This window comes from Anabas testudineus, chromosome 18, assembly GCF_900324465.2.
Source record: "Anabas testudineus chromosome 18, fAnaTes1.2, whole genome shotgun sequence".
Lineage (NCBI taxonomy): Eukaryota > Metazoa > Chordata > Actinopteri > Anabantiformes > Anabantidae > Anabas > Anabas testudineus.
The window spans coordinates 87,869-103,501 of NC_046627.1; the positions used below are offsets into that span (position 1 = coordinate 87,869).

Below are 15,633 nucleotides of genomic sequence, written 5' to 3' on the forward strand. Positions count from 1 at the left end.
TCCCCACTCAGCGACAAACTGCTGAGAAACCCACTCTGGTCATTGGCAGCTCTACAGTCAGAAACGTGAAGTTAGAGACTCCAGCGGCCATAGTCAAGTGTATTCCCGGGGCCAGAGCGGGCGACGTCGAATCCTATTTAAAACTCCTGTGTAAGGATAAACGTAAGTATAGTAAGATAAGAATTCACACAGGAGTTAATGACGCCCGATTACAACAATAGGAAGTCACTAAAATTAATGTTGAATCAGTGTAACTTTGCAAAAACGATGTTGGACTCCGTAGTTTTCTCTGGACCCCTTCCCAATCTGACCAGTGACGACATGTTTAGCCCCGAGTACCTAAATTATTTATATATAAAACTAACACAAGAGTTATTCATAAAAACCTAATAAAAATAAAGACGACTCCTCTCTTAGAACAAAATAACAAGAAAACAATCAAATGTGGACTGTTAAATATCAGATCTCTGTCGTCTAAATCCCTGTTAGTAAATGATTTGATAATTGACCATCAAATAGACTTATTCTGTCTTACTGAAACCTGGCTGCAGCAGGATGAATATGTCTCTCTGAATGAGTCGACCCCCTCAAGTCATGTTAATTATCATGTTCCTAGAAGCACAGGTCGGGGTGGAGGAGTAGCAGCAATCTTCCACTCAAGTTTGTTAATCAACCCCAGACCTAAACATAGTTTGAATTCATTTGAGAGCCTCACTCTTAGCCTCTCTGATCCTAACTGGAAAAATCAAAACCAGTCCTGTTTGTTATTGTGTACCGTCCTCCTGTCCCTTACTCTGAGTTTTTAACTGAATTCTCAGAGTTTCTATCTGATTTAGTTCTTAGTGCAGATAAAGTCATTATAGTGGGTGACTTTAATATCCATGTAGATGTTGATGATAACTGCCTCAACACTGACTTTAATTCACTATTAGACTCTAAATGTAAATAAACCCACTCACTGTTTTAATCACACCCTTGATCTTATTCTGACATACGGTGTGGAAGTTGATCATTTAATAGTTTTCCCCCAAAACCCTCTTTTATCTGACCATTTCTTAATTACATTTGAATTTACAGTACCAGACTTTACTAAACCTACAGATAAGATTCTCTACAGTAGATGTTTATGTGAAAATGCTGTGGACAAATTTAAGGAACTGATTCCATCTTTTATTTCAGAGCCATGTACCAACACAGAGGAAGGCAGTTATTTCAACGTTACTCCAGCACAAGTGGACTATCTTGTTAATAGTACTGGTGCTTCACTTGGAACAATACTTGATACTGTTGCTCCTCTGAAAAAGAAGCTAGTGAGTCAGAGGAAGTTAGTTCCATGGTACAATTCACAAATCTGTAGCTTAAAGCAGAAATCACGTAAGTTGGAAAGGAGGTGGCGTTCCACCAATTTAGATGAATATTGCCTGGAAAGAAAGTTTAATAATATATAAAAAAGCCCTGCGTAAAGCTAGAACTTCATATTACTCCTCATTAATAGAGGCAAATAAGAACAACCCTAGGTTTCTTTTCAGCACTGTAGCCAGGCTGACAAAGAGTCATAGCTCTGTTGAGTCTAGTATTCCCTCAACTCTCAGCAGCAATGACTTCATGAATTTCTTTACAAATAAAATCATAACTATTAGAGAAAAAATTGATCAGATCATCCCTGCATATAGCATGGATTGTACAACAACTCTAGATCCACGCTCGTACTTAGACTGCTTCCTCACCGTAGATCATTCTGAATTAATTTTTGTAATTAATTCCTCTAAACCATCAACATGTCTCTTAGATCCCATCCCGACTAGACTCCTCAAGGATGTCTTACCTTTGATCAGCACGTCCATATTAGATCAGATCAGGTGACTCTGAACCATCTCTTAGTTCTGCTGATATAGCTTAGTCTGCTGGGGGACCTCTACTGATAAACTGAGCTCCTCTCCTCTCTCCTTTCTCCTCTATCCATTCTAATTCTACCATTTCATGTCATTAACTTTGTGTCTTCTCTCTCCTGTAGTTGTGTTTCCTCCTCTCTGTACGTTTCTGCAAGTATCCTCCTCCAGTTCAGTCCAGATACCAGTTACTGGTCCTACAAACCTGTCAAGTGTTTTCCCTGTTTGTTGTTGTCTTTATTGCCTGCTGTTCTTTTCTCTTTCCATTCATTCCAACCGGTCGAGGCAGGCCATTATGAGCCTGGTTCTGCTGGAGGTTTCAGAGCGTAGCAAAACAGGACCAAAAGCTATAAATTGCACGATTTGAGGACTTTGGGTAGTGTGTTGATTTTCCTCTTTTTTGTTTTTCCACAAAAAAAATTAACCGAGGACAAATGTGGAGACGTGAGGACGTGAATTGTCTCACAGACAACAGGTCTGATGTAACGTAATAACCAATAATCAACGGGATGACCAATCCGATCATGTAAACGTTTCTCTCTCCACAACACTCCACCTTCTTCCTGTATTTACTTTTTCTGTTCCTGCAGCAGACACATCTGACCAATAAGGAGAGAAGACGTTCTTGTGTAGTTTGAAGTGATGTGTTTTGGTTCTCTTGGATTTTTCTGTGTGTGAAACAACACCGAACCGAGGAGAAACTGCTACAAGTTTACAGACTCATCAACTGATTCGGACCAAAGCAAACGAATTAAGGTGTGAAAGCAACCTTAATACCACTAAGGACAAATTTCTAGTCCACAACCTTCAGCACATGAAACAGAGACAGAAGCTGAACTATGGTGAACTGGTTTCTCTGACCAGATCCTGAAGAACTGAGGAGCAGCTGATGTGTTGGTCTACGTAGGACGTAGGACGAGTCCCTCTGTGTCAGTGGACAGTTTGGATCCTTCATAACTGCAGTACTGCTACTGCCTGAGTTGAAGTACATGTTGTACTGAGTACTTCACTTTCCCACATTTCCAACATCACTTTATTAAATCTGATGGTTTCACTGCCGGGTCGTGAAGCTGTGTCTAGTCCTGTGTTGGACAGAATCTGGTCCCAGTGGAACTGAAACGTCCAGAGTTTCTTCAAGCACAACATCTGGTTCTGGTTCTCTCGTCAACAATCTACGAAGTCAGAATTCAACATGAAATCAATCAACATCTGAAACTAAGTAGAAACGTCCGAGACAATTCTGGTCTGAACCCGTCTCCCTGCAGGACTGGACCTGAAGCTGGACCATCACACAGTTCAACATGCTGCTGCAGCTCAGACTCTGTCACCGGTTCAGGTTTCAGATCATCAGCTGATCTCATCAGTTAAAGTTCAGGTACTGGATCAGAGAGAAATTGGGTCAGCACCAAACTGAAGCTCTGAGTTCCAAACTATTTATTTCAGAACTAACAGGTTTGTTTTTTCTATTTAAAGTTACAGAAACATGCGTTAGTGTCAGTTCCAAACGGATCCAGTGGTCTCCTGTGGTTCAGGTTTCATGAAGCTGGTACCAGAACCTCTGTGAACAGCTGGTTGGTAGATGTTCTGAACATCGTGGATCAGTTCTAGGAGCTGAGGATTATAAAACAGGAATAAACACAGCATTAAAGCAGGACTAGATACTAAAGCTGGACTTCACCCAAGCTTCCTGACCATCAGAGACCTGATCCAACAGAGACTCAGGTCTCTACTGTTCAGCAGGAAGATCCAGATCCACGTGGATCCAGATCAAAGTGAACATGGTCTCAGTGTGAACATCAGAAAGATTCAGTGAAGATGCAAAAAGCGGATACAGAACATTTCTATATATGATGAGATACACAGGTTAGAGTCCAGAGGATCCAGAGTCCAAACCAGACCTGGAACTGGAATAGTACTGGATCATACAGAACATTTCTATATATGATGAGATACATGGGTTAGAGTCCAGAGGATCCAGAGTCCAAACCACAGACCTGGAACTGGAATAGTCCATGGACCTGGTCTCTCCTCTTTCACAATAAGAGCCTTTTCTGATTTGAACACAACCTTTCAGAATAAAATGCAGCTGATGGTCAGAGATGAATTAAAAATACTACATCATACAGTATTTTACTGTAATACTTTATACTTCATACTGTGATTTTATTGTACTGGGATTTTTTGGGACCATGTTTTAAAAATGTTTTCTCTCTGATTCTGAAATCAATAAAAATCCAATCAGAACTTCGGATCAGTAACAAAACGTCCTCCTCTCTCCGTCCGTCATCTTCTTCATCTTCTTCATCTTCTTCACGTCCAGTCAGAGCTGATCAGTGATCAGAGACTCATCAGCTGATCAGTCTGACTGATCAATCAGCCTCAGGGGATCTGGTTCAGTGGGATGAGTTCTTCATTCTGGTTCCTGCAGACCAGACAGAGACAAACAGAACAGAACTGGTCTGAGAGCAGCTGGATGAAGATGAAGATGAATCAGAGTCATAAAGACTCATAAAGAACTATATCAGAGACCAGAAGAACCAGGACTCCTGTAACAGATGCTAAGACCTCTCAGAACCCTGATCTGGGTCCAGATCAGAACCAGAGCTGCTGTGATTCATGCTGAGATTCTTAGTTTTAAACTGGTCTGTGTCCGTTTCTGTGCAGACTGTTTGTGACTGGATGTAGATTTTTAAAATGAACAGTTAATGAGATCAGTGATTCTTAAATCTGTCGTTAGATTTAAAGATGTTCTGAACTGTTTCTAGTTGAATTCAGTCAAAGTGTTAAAATCTCATAAAGAACTGTATCTACTCTGTTTACTGCTGAGGAAACTGTGAGGTGACGTCATAAAAACCACTGACACAGAAAATAAACTGTAGAAATTACAGATCAACAACAGTAACATTAGTTTTCCTGTTGTGATGGATCAGTTTTAGTCCTGATGGTGGATCAGGATCCAGATCCGTGACCTGAGCTCAGTCTCACTTCTCTAGTTTCCTTCATGATGACGTCCACATGTTTTAAAGGGAGCTGCTACGTTCCTACTGTCTGATCTTATTGACACTGATAGAAACCAGTAGATGCAGCTTCTACTAACTCTTCTAGACTGAACCTGGTCCCTGAGACTCTGCTGCAGTTCAGAGCAGCTGATCATAGGAACTCTGGAGTTACAACGAGTGTGGATCCTAAAAAAATGATATTTAAATAAAGGTCTCTATTAGTTTAATCTAAAGATCTAAAAGTGAAACTTACTCAGACATCAGAGGAGCTGGATCAGTGGTTCTGATGCGTTTCTCTGTAAAAAGAGAGAAACCAGAATCAGTCCAAGTCCTGATCAATACATTTCTACATCACACAAACATCAGGAACTCTACGAATGTCTTTTTGATTCACTGACAACATTTTAATAAGTGATGAACTGAACTGATATCAGATCTGGATCAGCAGGTTCTGACTAAAACACTCCAGTTATGACTGAGGAGAGTCTGGGTCTAGATCTAGAAACTAAAACCAGGTTTTCAGGGTGTTGGAGATTATCAGAGTCTTGATGTTTGGTCCATGTCTCATCTCAGTGTCGACCTGCTGTCTGCTGGTTTGGAGATTTCAAACTTCTGTCAGCATCTGTGTTGTCGAAATGAATCTTAGTTCCACACAGAATTTAAACACATGGATCCACAGAAACCTTCATCAAGTCAATGTCTCATTGTTTGTGGAGCAGGATTCACTCAGCTCACTTCTACATTTGTCTAGTCAAACTCTTTGTTGCTGATCCAGTGTTTGTCGTTAAAGGATCAGTTCGTGTTTTTAGAGGGAGGATCTGCCACACCAGACTTCATGAGGAATTCACTGGATTAAAGACAATTAGACTCTTTATGAAGTGATACCAATCGAAACTGAATCAAAAATGAATTTTCAATAAAAATAAATATAACAATAAACAAAAAGATTAAATATATTTATATATATAAATACATCAAATAAACATAAAATAATAAATCAACAAATAAAAGAAAAAATAATAATGTTGATATTTTAAAACTATTATAGAATAAATAGAAGTTCGATTCCCAGCCGTGGCCTACCTCCAGTAGGGGTCCTTAGGCAAGACCTCCTCACGCTCACCCTGCCTACCATTGTACTTGTACTGTAAGTTGCTTTGGATAAAAGCGTCTGCTAAATGACTGTAATGTAAATGTAAAGACCTTAAACTGACCTTTGACCTTCAGCTCCACTTGTTTCTTCATCAGGATGTTTCCCTCCCTGTTGTAGACGGTGCAGGTGAAGGTTCTTCTGTCTCTGTCTGTGGGGTATTTCAGGGTCAGACTGAGGTCTCCAGGTTTCAGCAGGTTTCTCTTCATCTCTGTTCGACCTCGGTAAAACTTATGCTGTTCTTCAGGCTGATCAGAGCCTTTCTGATACACATGGACCTTCTTGTTTAAACTGTCTGTCCACTCCACTTTGACGTCTTCAGGCAGTTGAACTGTGGTTTTCCAGGGCAGCAGGACAGACTCCACCCCTGAATCCACCTCCACCTGTGGGACTGAGAGGACAACAGAGCAGAAGATGATGTGGACAGACAGCAGCAGCAGCACTGACACATTTTCTTTGAGGGTATGAAGTGAAATATTTGGAGTGAAAACATGTTTGAGTGGTTCCAGTCTGAATCTCTGATGTTTAGTCCACAAACACTCATTTAAATTATTATTAAAGTCGTTAATTAAAGTTCAATTAATTCATGTAAATGTACTAAAATAATAAAACTGTAAATAAATAAACAAAAGAAAAAAATGTTAACATTCTAAATTTTTTTTAGAATAAAAAGTCTGAACTGACCTTTGAGCTTCAGCTCCACTTGTTTCTTCATCAGGATGTTTCCCTCCCTGTTGTAGACGGTGCAGGTGAAGGTTCTTCTGTCTATGGGGTATTTCAGGGTCAGACTGAGGTCTCCAGGTTTCAGCAGGTTTCTCTTCATCTCTGTTCGACCTCTATATTCCTCATTCTGTTCTTCAGGCTGATCAGAGCCGTTCTGATACACATGGACCTTCTTGTTTAAACTGTCTGTCCACTCCACTTTGACGTCTTCAGGCAGGTGAACTGTGGTTTCACAGGGCAGCAGGACAGACTCCACCCCTGAATCTGCTCCCACCTGTTGGACTGAGAGGACAACAGAGCAGAAGATGATGTGGACAGACAGCAGCAGCAGCACTGACACATTTTCTTTGAGGGTATGAAGTGAAATATTTGGAGTGAAAACATGTTTGATTGGTTCCAGTCTGAATCTCTGATGTTTAGTCCACAAACACTCATTTAAATTCGTTAATAAAGTTTTTAATTGAAGTTCAATTAATTCATGTAAATGTACTAAAATAGTAAAACTGTAAAATAATCAGCTTCAATTAAAACTCAGTTAACTAATAAAAATATAATAAATACAATATTATACAATACGATTAAATACATTTCTATTTAATCTTCTTCCTCTCTTTCGGCTTTTCCCATCAGGGGTCGCCACAGTGAATCATCCTTTTCCTCCTCACTCTATCATGAACATCTTCTATCCTAACACCAGCCAACCTCATGTCCTCTGTTAAGACATCCATATATCTCCGCTTTGGTCGTCCTCTTGCCCTCCTGCCTGGCAGCTCCATCTCCCCATCACACTGAACTGTTGACCCCAAGTACTTAAACTCCTGCACCTTCTTCACCTCAGCCCCCTGTAACCTAACGCTTCTACCTTGATCCCTCTCGTTCAACCCAACTCATTGTACAGGCGTTGATCTTATCTCGCCTGGATTACTGCAATGCACTACTGATGGGTTTACCGGCATCCACGACCAAACCCCTCCAGATGATCCAAAATGCAGCAGCACGCCTCATTTTTAATCAACCTAGAAGGTCTCATGTCACACCGCTCTTCAGATCTTTGCACTGGCTTCCTGTGGCTGCAAGGATCAGGTTCAAAGCTCTGTCTCTTGCCTACAGAGTGGTTAACTCCACAGCTCCATCTTATCTCAATTCAATCGTTCAGGTCTACATCCCCTCCCGTCCACTGCGCTCAACCAGGGAACGTCGTCTGGTGGTACCAGCACCACACAGTCGACACCAAGGAAAACTGTTCAGCTCAGTGATCCCACGATGGTGGAATGAGCTGCCTATCTCTGCACGCTCAGCCACCTCACTTTAATATTTAAAAAACTGCTGAAAACAGAACTCTTCTGCATCTTCCTTTGTACTTAAAACAAAAAAAAAAAAAAAAAAGAAATTCTACCCTTTCTTTCTGACATCTCTTGAAACAGAAACACTTTTTCGATAGCACTTTGCTTTGATGTTGTTTCTTCTTGACTTAGATTTTGTTTGCTTGCCTTGTTCCTCACTTGTAAGTCGCTTTGGATAAAAGCGTCTGCTAAATGACTAAATGTAAATGTAAATGTTCAGACACATGTATTCTGTCTTACTACAGCTGACCTTCATGCCTCTTCTTTCCAGAGCAAACCTCCACCTCTCTAGCTGTTCCTCCACCTGCTCTCTACTCTCACTGCAAATCACAATGTCATCCGCAAACATCATTGTCCAGGGAGATTCCTGTCTGACCTCATCTGTCAGCCTGTCCATCAGCATAGCAAACAGGAAGGGACTCAAAGCTGATCCTTGGTGTAGTCCCACCTCCACCTTGAACTCCTCTGTCTGACCTACAGCACATCTCACCACCGTCATACTTCTCTCATACATGTCCTGAACTAGTCTGACGTACTTCTCTGCCACTCCCGACGACCTCATACAGTACCACAGCTCCTCCCTCGGCACCCTGTCATACGCCTTCTCTAAATCTACAAGACACAATGCAGCTCCTTCTGACCATCTCTGTACTTTTCCATCAACATTCTCAAAGCAAAAATGGCATCAGTGGTGCTCTTACGGGGCATGAAACCATACTGCTGCTCACAAATCTCCACCTTCTTCCTAAGCCTGGCTTCCACTACTCTTTCCCACAGCTTCATTGTGTGGCTCATCAACTTTATTCCTCTATAGTTGCTGCAGTTCTGCGTGTCACCCTTGTTCTTAAAGATCGGAACCAGAACACTTCTCCTCCATTCCTCAGGCATCTTCTCACTCTCTAGAATCCTATTGAACAAACTGGTTAGAAACTCCACTGCTGTCTCTCCTAAGCACTTCCACACCTCCACAGGTACGTCATCAGGACCAACAGCCTTTCCACTCTTCATCCTTTTCAGAGCCTTCCTCACCTCATCCTTTCCAATCTCTGCTATTTCCTGCTCCACAACATCCACATCTTCCTCCCTTCTTTCCCTGTCATTTTCCTCGTTCATCAGCTTCTCAAAATACTCCTTCCATCTTTTCTGCACACTCTCCTGGGTTGTTAGCACCTTTCCATCTCTGTCCTTAATCACCCTTACCTGTTACACATCCTTCCCATCTCTATCTCTCTGTCTGGCTAGCCTGTACAAGTCCTTCTCTCCTTCCTTTGTGTCTAACCTGTCATACAGCTCATCGTAAGCTTTCTGTTTGGCCTTTGCCACCTCCCTCTTCACTCTACGCTGCGCTTCCTTGTACTCCTGTCTACTTTCCTCAGTCCTTTCTACATCCCACTTCCTTCTAGCTAACCTCTTCCTCTGGATGCATTCCTGTACTTCCTCATTCCACCACCAAGTGTCTTTACCTTCTTTCCTCTTTCCAGATGACACACCTAGCACCTTCCTACCTGTTTCCCTGATAATCTCTGCTGTAGTTTCCCAGTCATCTGGAAGCTCATCCTGACCACCCAGAACCTGTCTCAACTTCTGCCTGAATTCCTCACAAGTTTCTTCATTCTTTAGCTTCCACCACTTGGTCTTCTTTTCTGTCTTCCCTCTCTTCTTCTTCCTGACCTCCAGAGTCATCTTACACACCACCATGCGGTGCTGTCTGGCTACACTCTCTCCTACCACCACTTTGCAGTCACTAACCTCTCTCAAATGACCTCGTCTACATAGGATGTAGTCCACCTGTGTACTCCTACCTCCACTTCTGTATGTCACTCTATGTTCCTCTCGCTTCTGGAAGTAAGTGAGAGGAACATAGAGTGACATACATGTCTATTTAATACATTCTAAATATTAATGAATAAAATGAAGATAAAATAATAAAACAACATATTAATGTTGATATTTTAAAACTCAAACTGACCTTTGACCTGCAGCTCCACTTGTTTCTTCATCAGGATGTTTCTCTCCCTGTTGTAGACGGTGCAGGTGAAGATTCTTCTGTCCCAGTCTGTGGGGTATTTCAGGATCAGACTGAGGTCTCCAGGTTTCAGCAGGTTTCTCTTCATCTCTGTTCGACCTCTGTAAAACTTATGCTGTTCTTCAGGCTGATCAGAGCCGTTCTGATACACATGGACTGTCCTGTTTCTTTCTGTCCACTCCACTTTGACGTCTTCAGGCAGCTGAACTGTGGTTTTCCAGGGCAGCAGGACAGACTCCACCCCTGAATCTGCTCCCACCTGTTGGACTGAGAGGACAACAGAGCAGAAGATGATGTGGACAGACAGCAGCAGCAGCACTGACACATTTTCTTTGAGGGTATGAAGTGAAATATTTGGAGTGAAAACATGTTTGATTGGTTCCAGTTTGAATCTCTGATGTTTAGTCCACAAACACTCATTTAAATTATTATTAAAGTCGTTAATTAAAGTTCAATTAATTCATGTAAATGTACTAAAATAATAAAACTGTAAATAAATCAGCTTCAATTAAAACTCAGTTAACTAATAAAAATATAATAAATACAATATTATACAATATGATTAAATATATTAATATTTAATAAATTCTAGAAAGTAATAAATCAAATAAAGATAAAATAATAAATTAACAAATAAAAGAAAAAATAAAAATGTTGATATTGTGGAATTATTAAACAATAAAAACTCCAACTGACCTTTGACCTTCAGCTCCACTTGTTTCTTCATCAGGATGTTTCCCTCCCTGTTGTAGACGGTGCAGGTGAAGGTTCCTCTGTTTCTGAGTGTGGGGTATTTCAGGGTCAGACTGAGGTCTCCAGTTTTCAGCAGGTTTCTCTTCATCTCTGTTCGACCTCGGTAAAACTTATGCTGTTCTTCAGGCTGATCAGAGCCGTTCTGATACACATGGACCTTATCACTGTCTCTGTTCGTCCACTCCACTCTGACATCTTCAGGCAGTTGAACTGTGGTTTTCCAGGGCAGCAGGACAGACTCCACCCCTGAATCCACCTCCACCTGTGGGACTGAGAGGACAACAGAGCAGAAGATGATGTGGACAGACAGCAGCAGCAGCACTGACACATTTTCTTTGAGGGTATGAAGTGAAATATTTGGAGTGAAAACATGTTTGAGTGGTTCCAGTCTGAATCTCTGATGTTTAGTCCACAAACACTCATTTAAATTATTATTAAAGTCGTTAATTAAAGTTCAATTAATTCATGTAAATGTACTAAAATAATAAAACTGTAAATAAATCAGCTTCAATTAAAACTCAGTTAACTAATAAAAATATAATAAATACAATATTATACAATATGATTAAATATATTAATATTTAATAAATTCTAGAAAGTAATAAATCAAATAAAGATAAAATAATAAATTAACAAATAAAAGAAAAAATAATAATGTTCATATTGTGGAATTATTAAACAATAAAAACTCCAACTGACCTTTGACCTTCAGATACACATGTTTCTTCATCAGGATGTTTCCCTCCCTGTTGTAGACGGTGCAGGTGAAGGTTCCTCTGTCCCAGTCTGTGGGGAATTTCAGGGTCAGACTGAGGTCTCCAGGTTTCAGCAGGTTTCTCTTCATCTCTGTTCGACCTCGGTAAAACTGATGCTGTTCTTCAGGCTGATCAGAGCCGTTCTGATACACATGGACCTTCTTGTTGTAACTGTCCCTCCACACCACTTTGACGTCTTTAGGCAGGTGAACTGTCTTCATGAAGGGCAGCAGGTGAACTGGGGGTTTACAGAGCAGCAGGACAGACTCCACCCCTGAATACACCTCCACCTCCACCTGTTGAACTGAGAGGACAACAGAGCAGAAGATGATGTGGACAGACAGCAGCAGCACTGACACATTTTCTTTGAGGGTATGAAGTGAAATATTTTTAACATTCTGAACTCTATAAATCTATAAAATCTAGATTTTTAATTCAATTCAATTCAGTTTTATTTGTATACAACAGAAGTCATCTCAGTGTTGGCCAAGCTGACTTCCATCATGGACAACACGTCTCATGCACTGAATCAGACAGTTGAAGCTCTGAGCAGCTCCTTCAGTGGACGACTGATCCACCTCAGTGTAGGAAGGAGCCGACCGCAGATCATTCATTCTCATCACTCAACAGTCTAACAAACTCTAACAGGACACAGACGAGTTCATCATTAATCTGTCTCATCTCAAGAGTTTGGTTGTTTTATTTTATTTTATACATATAATGTTTTTTTTAATAATTGTAAATTGTTTAATTTTTGCTAATTTCTACAAACTTTCCTGTTTTCATTCTTTTGCACCTCACTATTGTCTTGGAGCTGTCGTAACAATTGAATTTCCCCACTGTGCGATCGATGAAGATTTAACATATCTTATCTACATTTACAGATACTGTAGATTTAGGACTGAAACATCTTCCTGAATAGTCTGTGAAGGAGGTTCAGACACTCGACGACAGGTTTACTGAGACACGTCAGAGACTCAGCTCAGGGACGGTTATTAAACCAAAAGACACTGAAATAAAGGTTCAGTAAGACACAGAGGTGATGGGAGAAGGAGGAGGGGCCACATGGACACTCACTGTCTCACTTCTTGGTGGTACAGGGACCTGATCCAGAAAGAGGGTTTAGTGAAAACTAATCCAGAATCTGAGTTTTCAGTTCCAGAAACAAAGATCACTTTAACCTCTGTGAACACTGACCTCTCCTTCTGAGTCTCTGCTGCTCTGACTCTGACTCTGTCTCGTTTCCTTCATGAAGTCCTTCACCTAATCAGTGTAAGGAGATTAAATCCTGGTCTGACAGTCCCCTGTTAGAGTTTGTGATCAGTCAGTGTGAGGACAGAGACCGTGATGTTCATACTACTGCACTGACCTGTACACAGCAGACGATCACAGACTGACTGATGGTTTGATTAACACATTAACAACCTAATGACTTGAAGTTGGTCTTTGTTTATTGACATGATCTGAACCTTTCAACTGAGAGATTCTGAAACTGACACAAGAAGAAGAGGTCTCACTCTGATGAGGGTTTGTGGAACTACAGAGACAGACACACAGAGTGATACCTCTGACGTCATAAACAATGTTTGTCTACAGACAGCAGTGTTGTGTTAAAGTCTGTTAACATTAAAATTATTTAATTAACATTAGTCTGATCTGAGCTGCTGTTTGAATTAATGACTGACATATTAATGTCTACTTAACTGTGGAAATGTAGTAAACACTGTCTTATCCTGCTGGAGATGATGAATTATTTCTGTGTCCTAATCATTAAAGACTTGAATTTTAAATACTGGACAAATGTTGATGATATTCAGACAAAACAGAATCTCAGTCTGATCCATGGGACACCTTCAATAATCCTCCTGTTACCTGCTGATTCTCTTCAGACTCTTCTTACTATTGAAGATAACAGCTAGCAGCTTACAGCTAACATCTAGAAGCTAACAGCTAATATCTAGAAGCTAACAGCTAGCAGCTAACAGCTAGCTTTGTCCCCCTGTCAGACTGAAGCTGATCATCAGATCCAGTCTGTGTGAGACTCTGTGAGTCCTCAGGTTCTCAGCATCTGCTTCATGTCACTGGATGTTCCAGGATCTTCATCACTCTGCTGCTGCAGCAACATGATGCAGTTTCTCTGAATCACCTGTAGGTGGAGCTACATCTGATTTCATAATTTTAATAATAATAATGTATACTTTATTGATCCCCTTGGGGAAATTCGTTTTGGACGGCTGCCAGACTGAGTCGGCGCTACTACAGGGTTTCGGTGTCTTGTCTAAGGACACCTGAACTCCAGGTGATCTGAGCTCAGTTTGAAACAATCAAACCAGTTTAACTCAGTCTGACACTTTAACACATGATGCTGTAACAAACCTTCTCTGTCCTTCATCACCAGATTATAACGATACATGAAGAAACCAACAACAGCAGCAGCCAGGAGCAACAAGGGAACCAGGACACCAAGAATAATGGGCCAGACTGGAGGAGGAGGAGGAGGAGGAGGTTCTGTAGAAGACAGGAAGAGAAAGAACACCACGTCTTTGAATTGATCCAACATTAAACACATTAGTGACGACCTGACAACACGCTGAGTCTACTGGGGACTTTTCACCTGATCCTGGTTCAGTCTGAGATTTTAGACAAAGATCTTTGATTGAAACTGTTTGAGGGAGTTCTGTTGGATTCAGTCCGGTACTGTCAGACTGTGGAGGACCAGGTTTAGTGACTGGGACAGAGGACACTTTACTGTTCCTCACAGGACAGAACATGAAGAGACAGAACATCAGGGAGTTCCACATGTTCTGATGAGTGTGGTCCGGCTGCATCACTGATGGAGCTTTAATGATGGACCATCACCTGCTCTTCTCATGTCCTCACCTGTTTCAGTCCTTCATATGGTCTCAGAGTCAGTTCTTCCTGTTTTCTGTCCTCTGACAGAGAATTTACTGACAGGACGTTAAAGTCGGACTCAGTTTGTAGTGACTGAAAAGAGCTTTTCTACAGTTCTGGGCAGGAATCTGAAACTAGAGCTTTGAACTGATCTGACTTTAAACTGGCTCCTTCACAGAGTTTCACACTTTATGAACTGATGTTGTTCAGAAAAGATAAAGAGTGAAATCATTAAAGTTTCACAGTGACATCAGAAGGTGGAAAAAGACGTCTGAACACGTGTCTACATCACTGACCTCTGACCTCCAGCTGGACTTCTGTCTTACTCAGCATATCTCCCTCCCTGAGGACGGTGCAGGTGTAGTAGCTGCTGTCCCTGATGGTGGGTTTTCTCAGAGTCAGGCTGAGGTCTCCAGTCTGCAGAGCGTCAGTCCTCATCGATGTTCGACCGCTGTAATTCTGGTTTTGGTTGTTAAGATCCTCACCACTCGATCTACGTACATGAACAGTTGAGTCTTTGAGGTTCTCACGTCTCCAGAGCACTACGGAGTCTCTGGAATCAGAGACATCGACTCTGCAGGGCAGGACGACAGAATCCTCTCCATCATACACCTGTACACCTGGAGCACGGTGAGGAACTGTGAGGAGACACAGACACAGAAATGTAGAATCAGCTCCTCCGGGAACAGAACAGACAGATCAAGTGTTTCAGATGCTTCTCTCCATTGGCTCCCTGTTAAATCCAGAATTGAATTTAAAATTCTTCTCCTCACTTAAATCCCTTAATAATCAGGCTCCATCTTATCTTAAAGACCTCATAGTTCCATATGTTCCAAGCAGAACCCTCTGTTCTCAGACTGCAGGTTTACTTGTGGTTCCTAGAGTTTCAAAATGTAGAATGGGAGGCAGAGCCTTTAGCTACCAAGCCCCTCTCCTGTGGAACCAGCTCCCAGTTCAGGTTCTGGAGGCAGACACCCTCTCTACATTTAAGACTAGACTTAAAACTTTCCTTTTTTATAAAGCTTATAGTTAGAGATGGATCAGGTGACTCTGAACCATCTCTTAGTTATGCTGATATAGGTTAGTCTGCTGGGGGACCTCTA

General features: G+C 41.4%; 2 protein-coding genes across 2 annotated transcripts in view; both read right to left on the reverse strand.

The window, feature by feature from the left end:
* Positions 1-3,383: 3,383 nt before the first annotated feature.
* On the reverse strand, positions 3,384-11,938 carry LOC117153105 (butyrophilin-like protein 10). The gene is made up of 4 exons (XM_033326721.1): positions 11,583-11,938; positions 10,387-10,397; positions 6,191-6,421; positions 3,384-3,500 (listed from the first exon to the last, which is right to left on the reverse strand). The coding sequence occupies exons 1-4, from the start codon at positions 11,857-11,859 to the stop codon at positions 3,384-3,386; spliced, it is 636 nt and encodes a 211-aa protein (XP_033182612.1). The 5' UTR covers positions 11,860-11,938.
* A 723-nt stretch (positions 11,939-12,661) lies between these two features.
* Positions 12,662-15,633, reverse strand: part of LOC113166688 — a 30,945-nt gene continuing 27,973 nt past the window's right edge. The window contains exons 3-7 of the mRNA XM_033326723.1: positions 14,827-15,150; positions 14,015-14,146; positions 13,156-13,175; positions 12,836-12,901; positions 12,662-12,742 (exon numbers count right to left, since the gene is read on the reverse strand). Coding sequence (XP_033182614.1) covers positions 12,662-12,742; positions 12,836-12,901; positions 13,156-13,175; positions 14,015-14,146; positions 14,827-15,150 — 623 coding nt within the window. The remainder of the gene's footprint in view (positions 12,743-12,835; positions 12,902-13,155; positions 13,176-14,014; positions 14,147-14,826; positions 15,151-15,633) is intronic.

Coding starts and splice junctions, on each gene's coding strand:
- LOC117153105 (XM_033326721.1), bottom strand. CDS start 11,859: ATGAAGACAGTTCACCTGCCTAAAGACGTCAAAGTGGTGTGGAGGGAC. Junction 3,501..6,190: donor TGACCCTGAAATACCCCACA/GACAGAGACAGA, acceptor TATAATCCTCAG/CTCCTAGAACTGATCCACGA.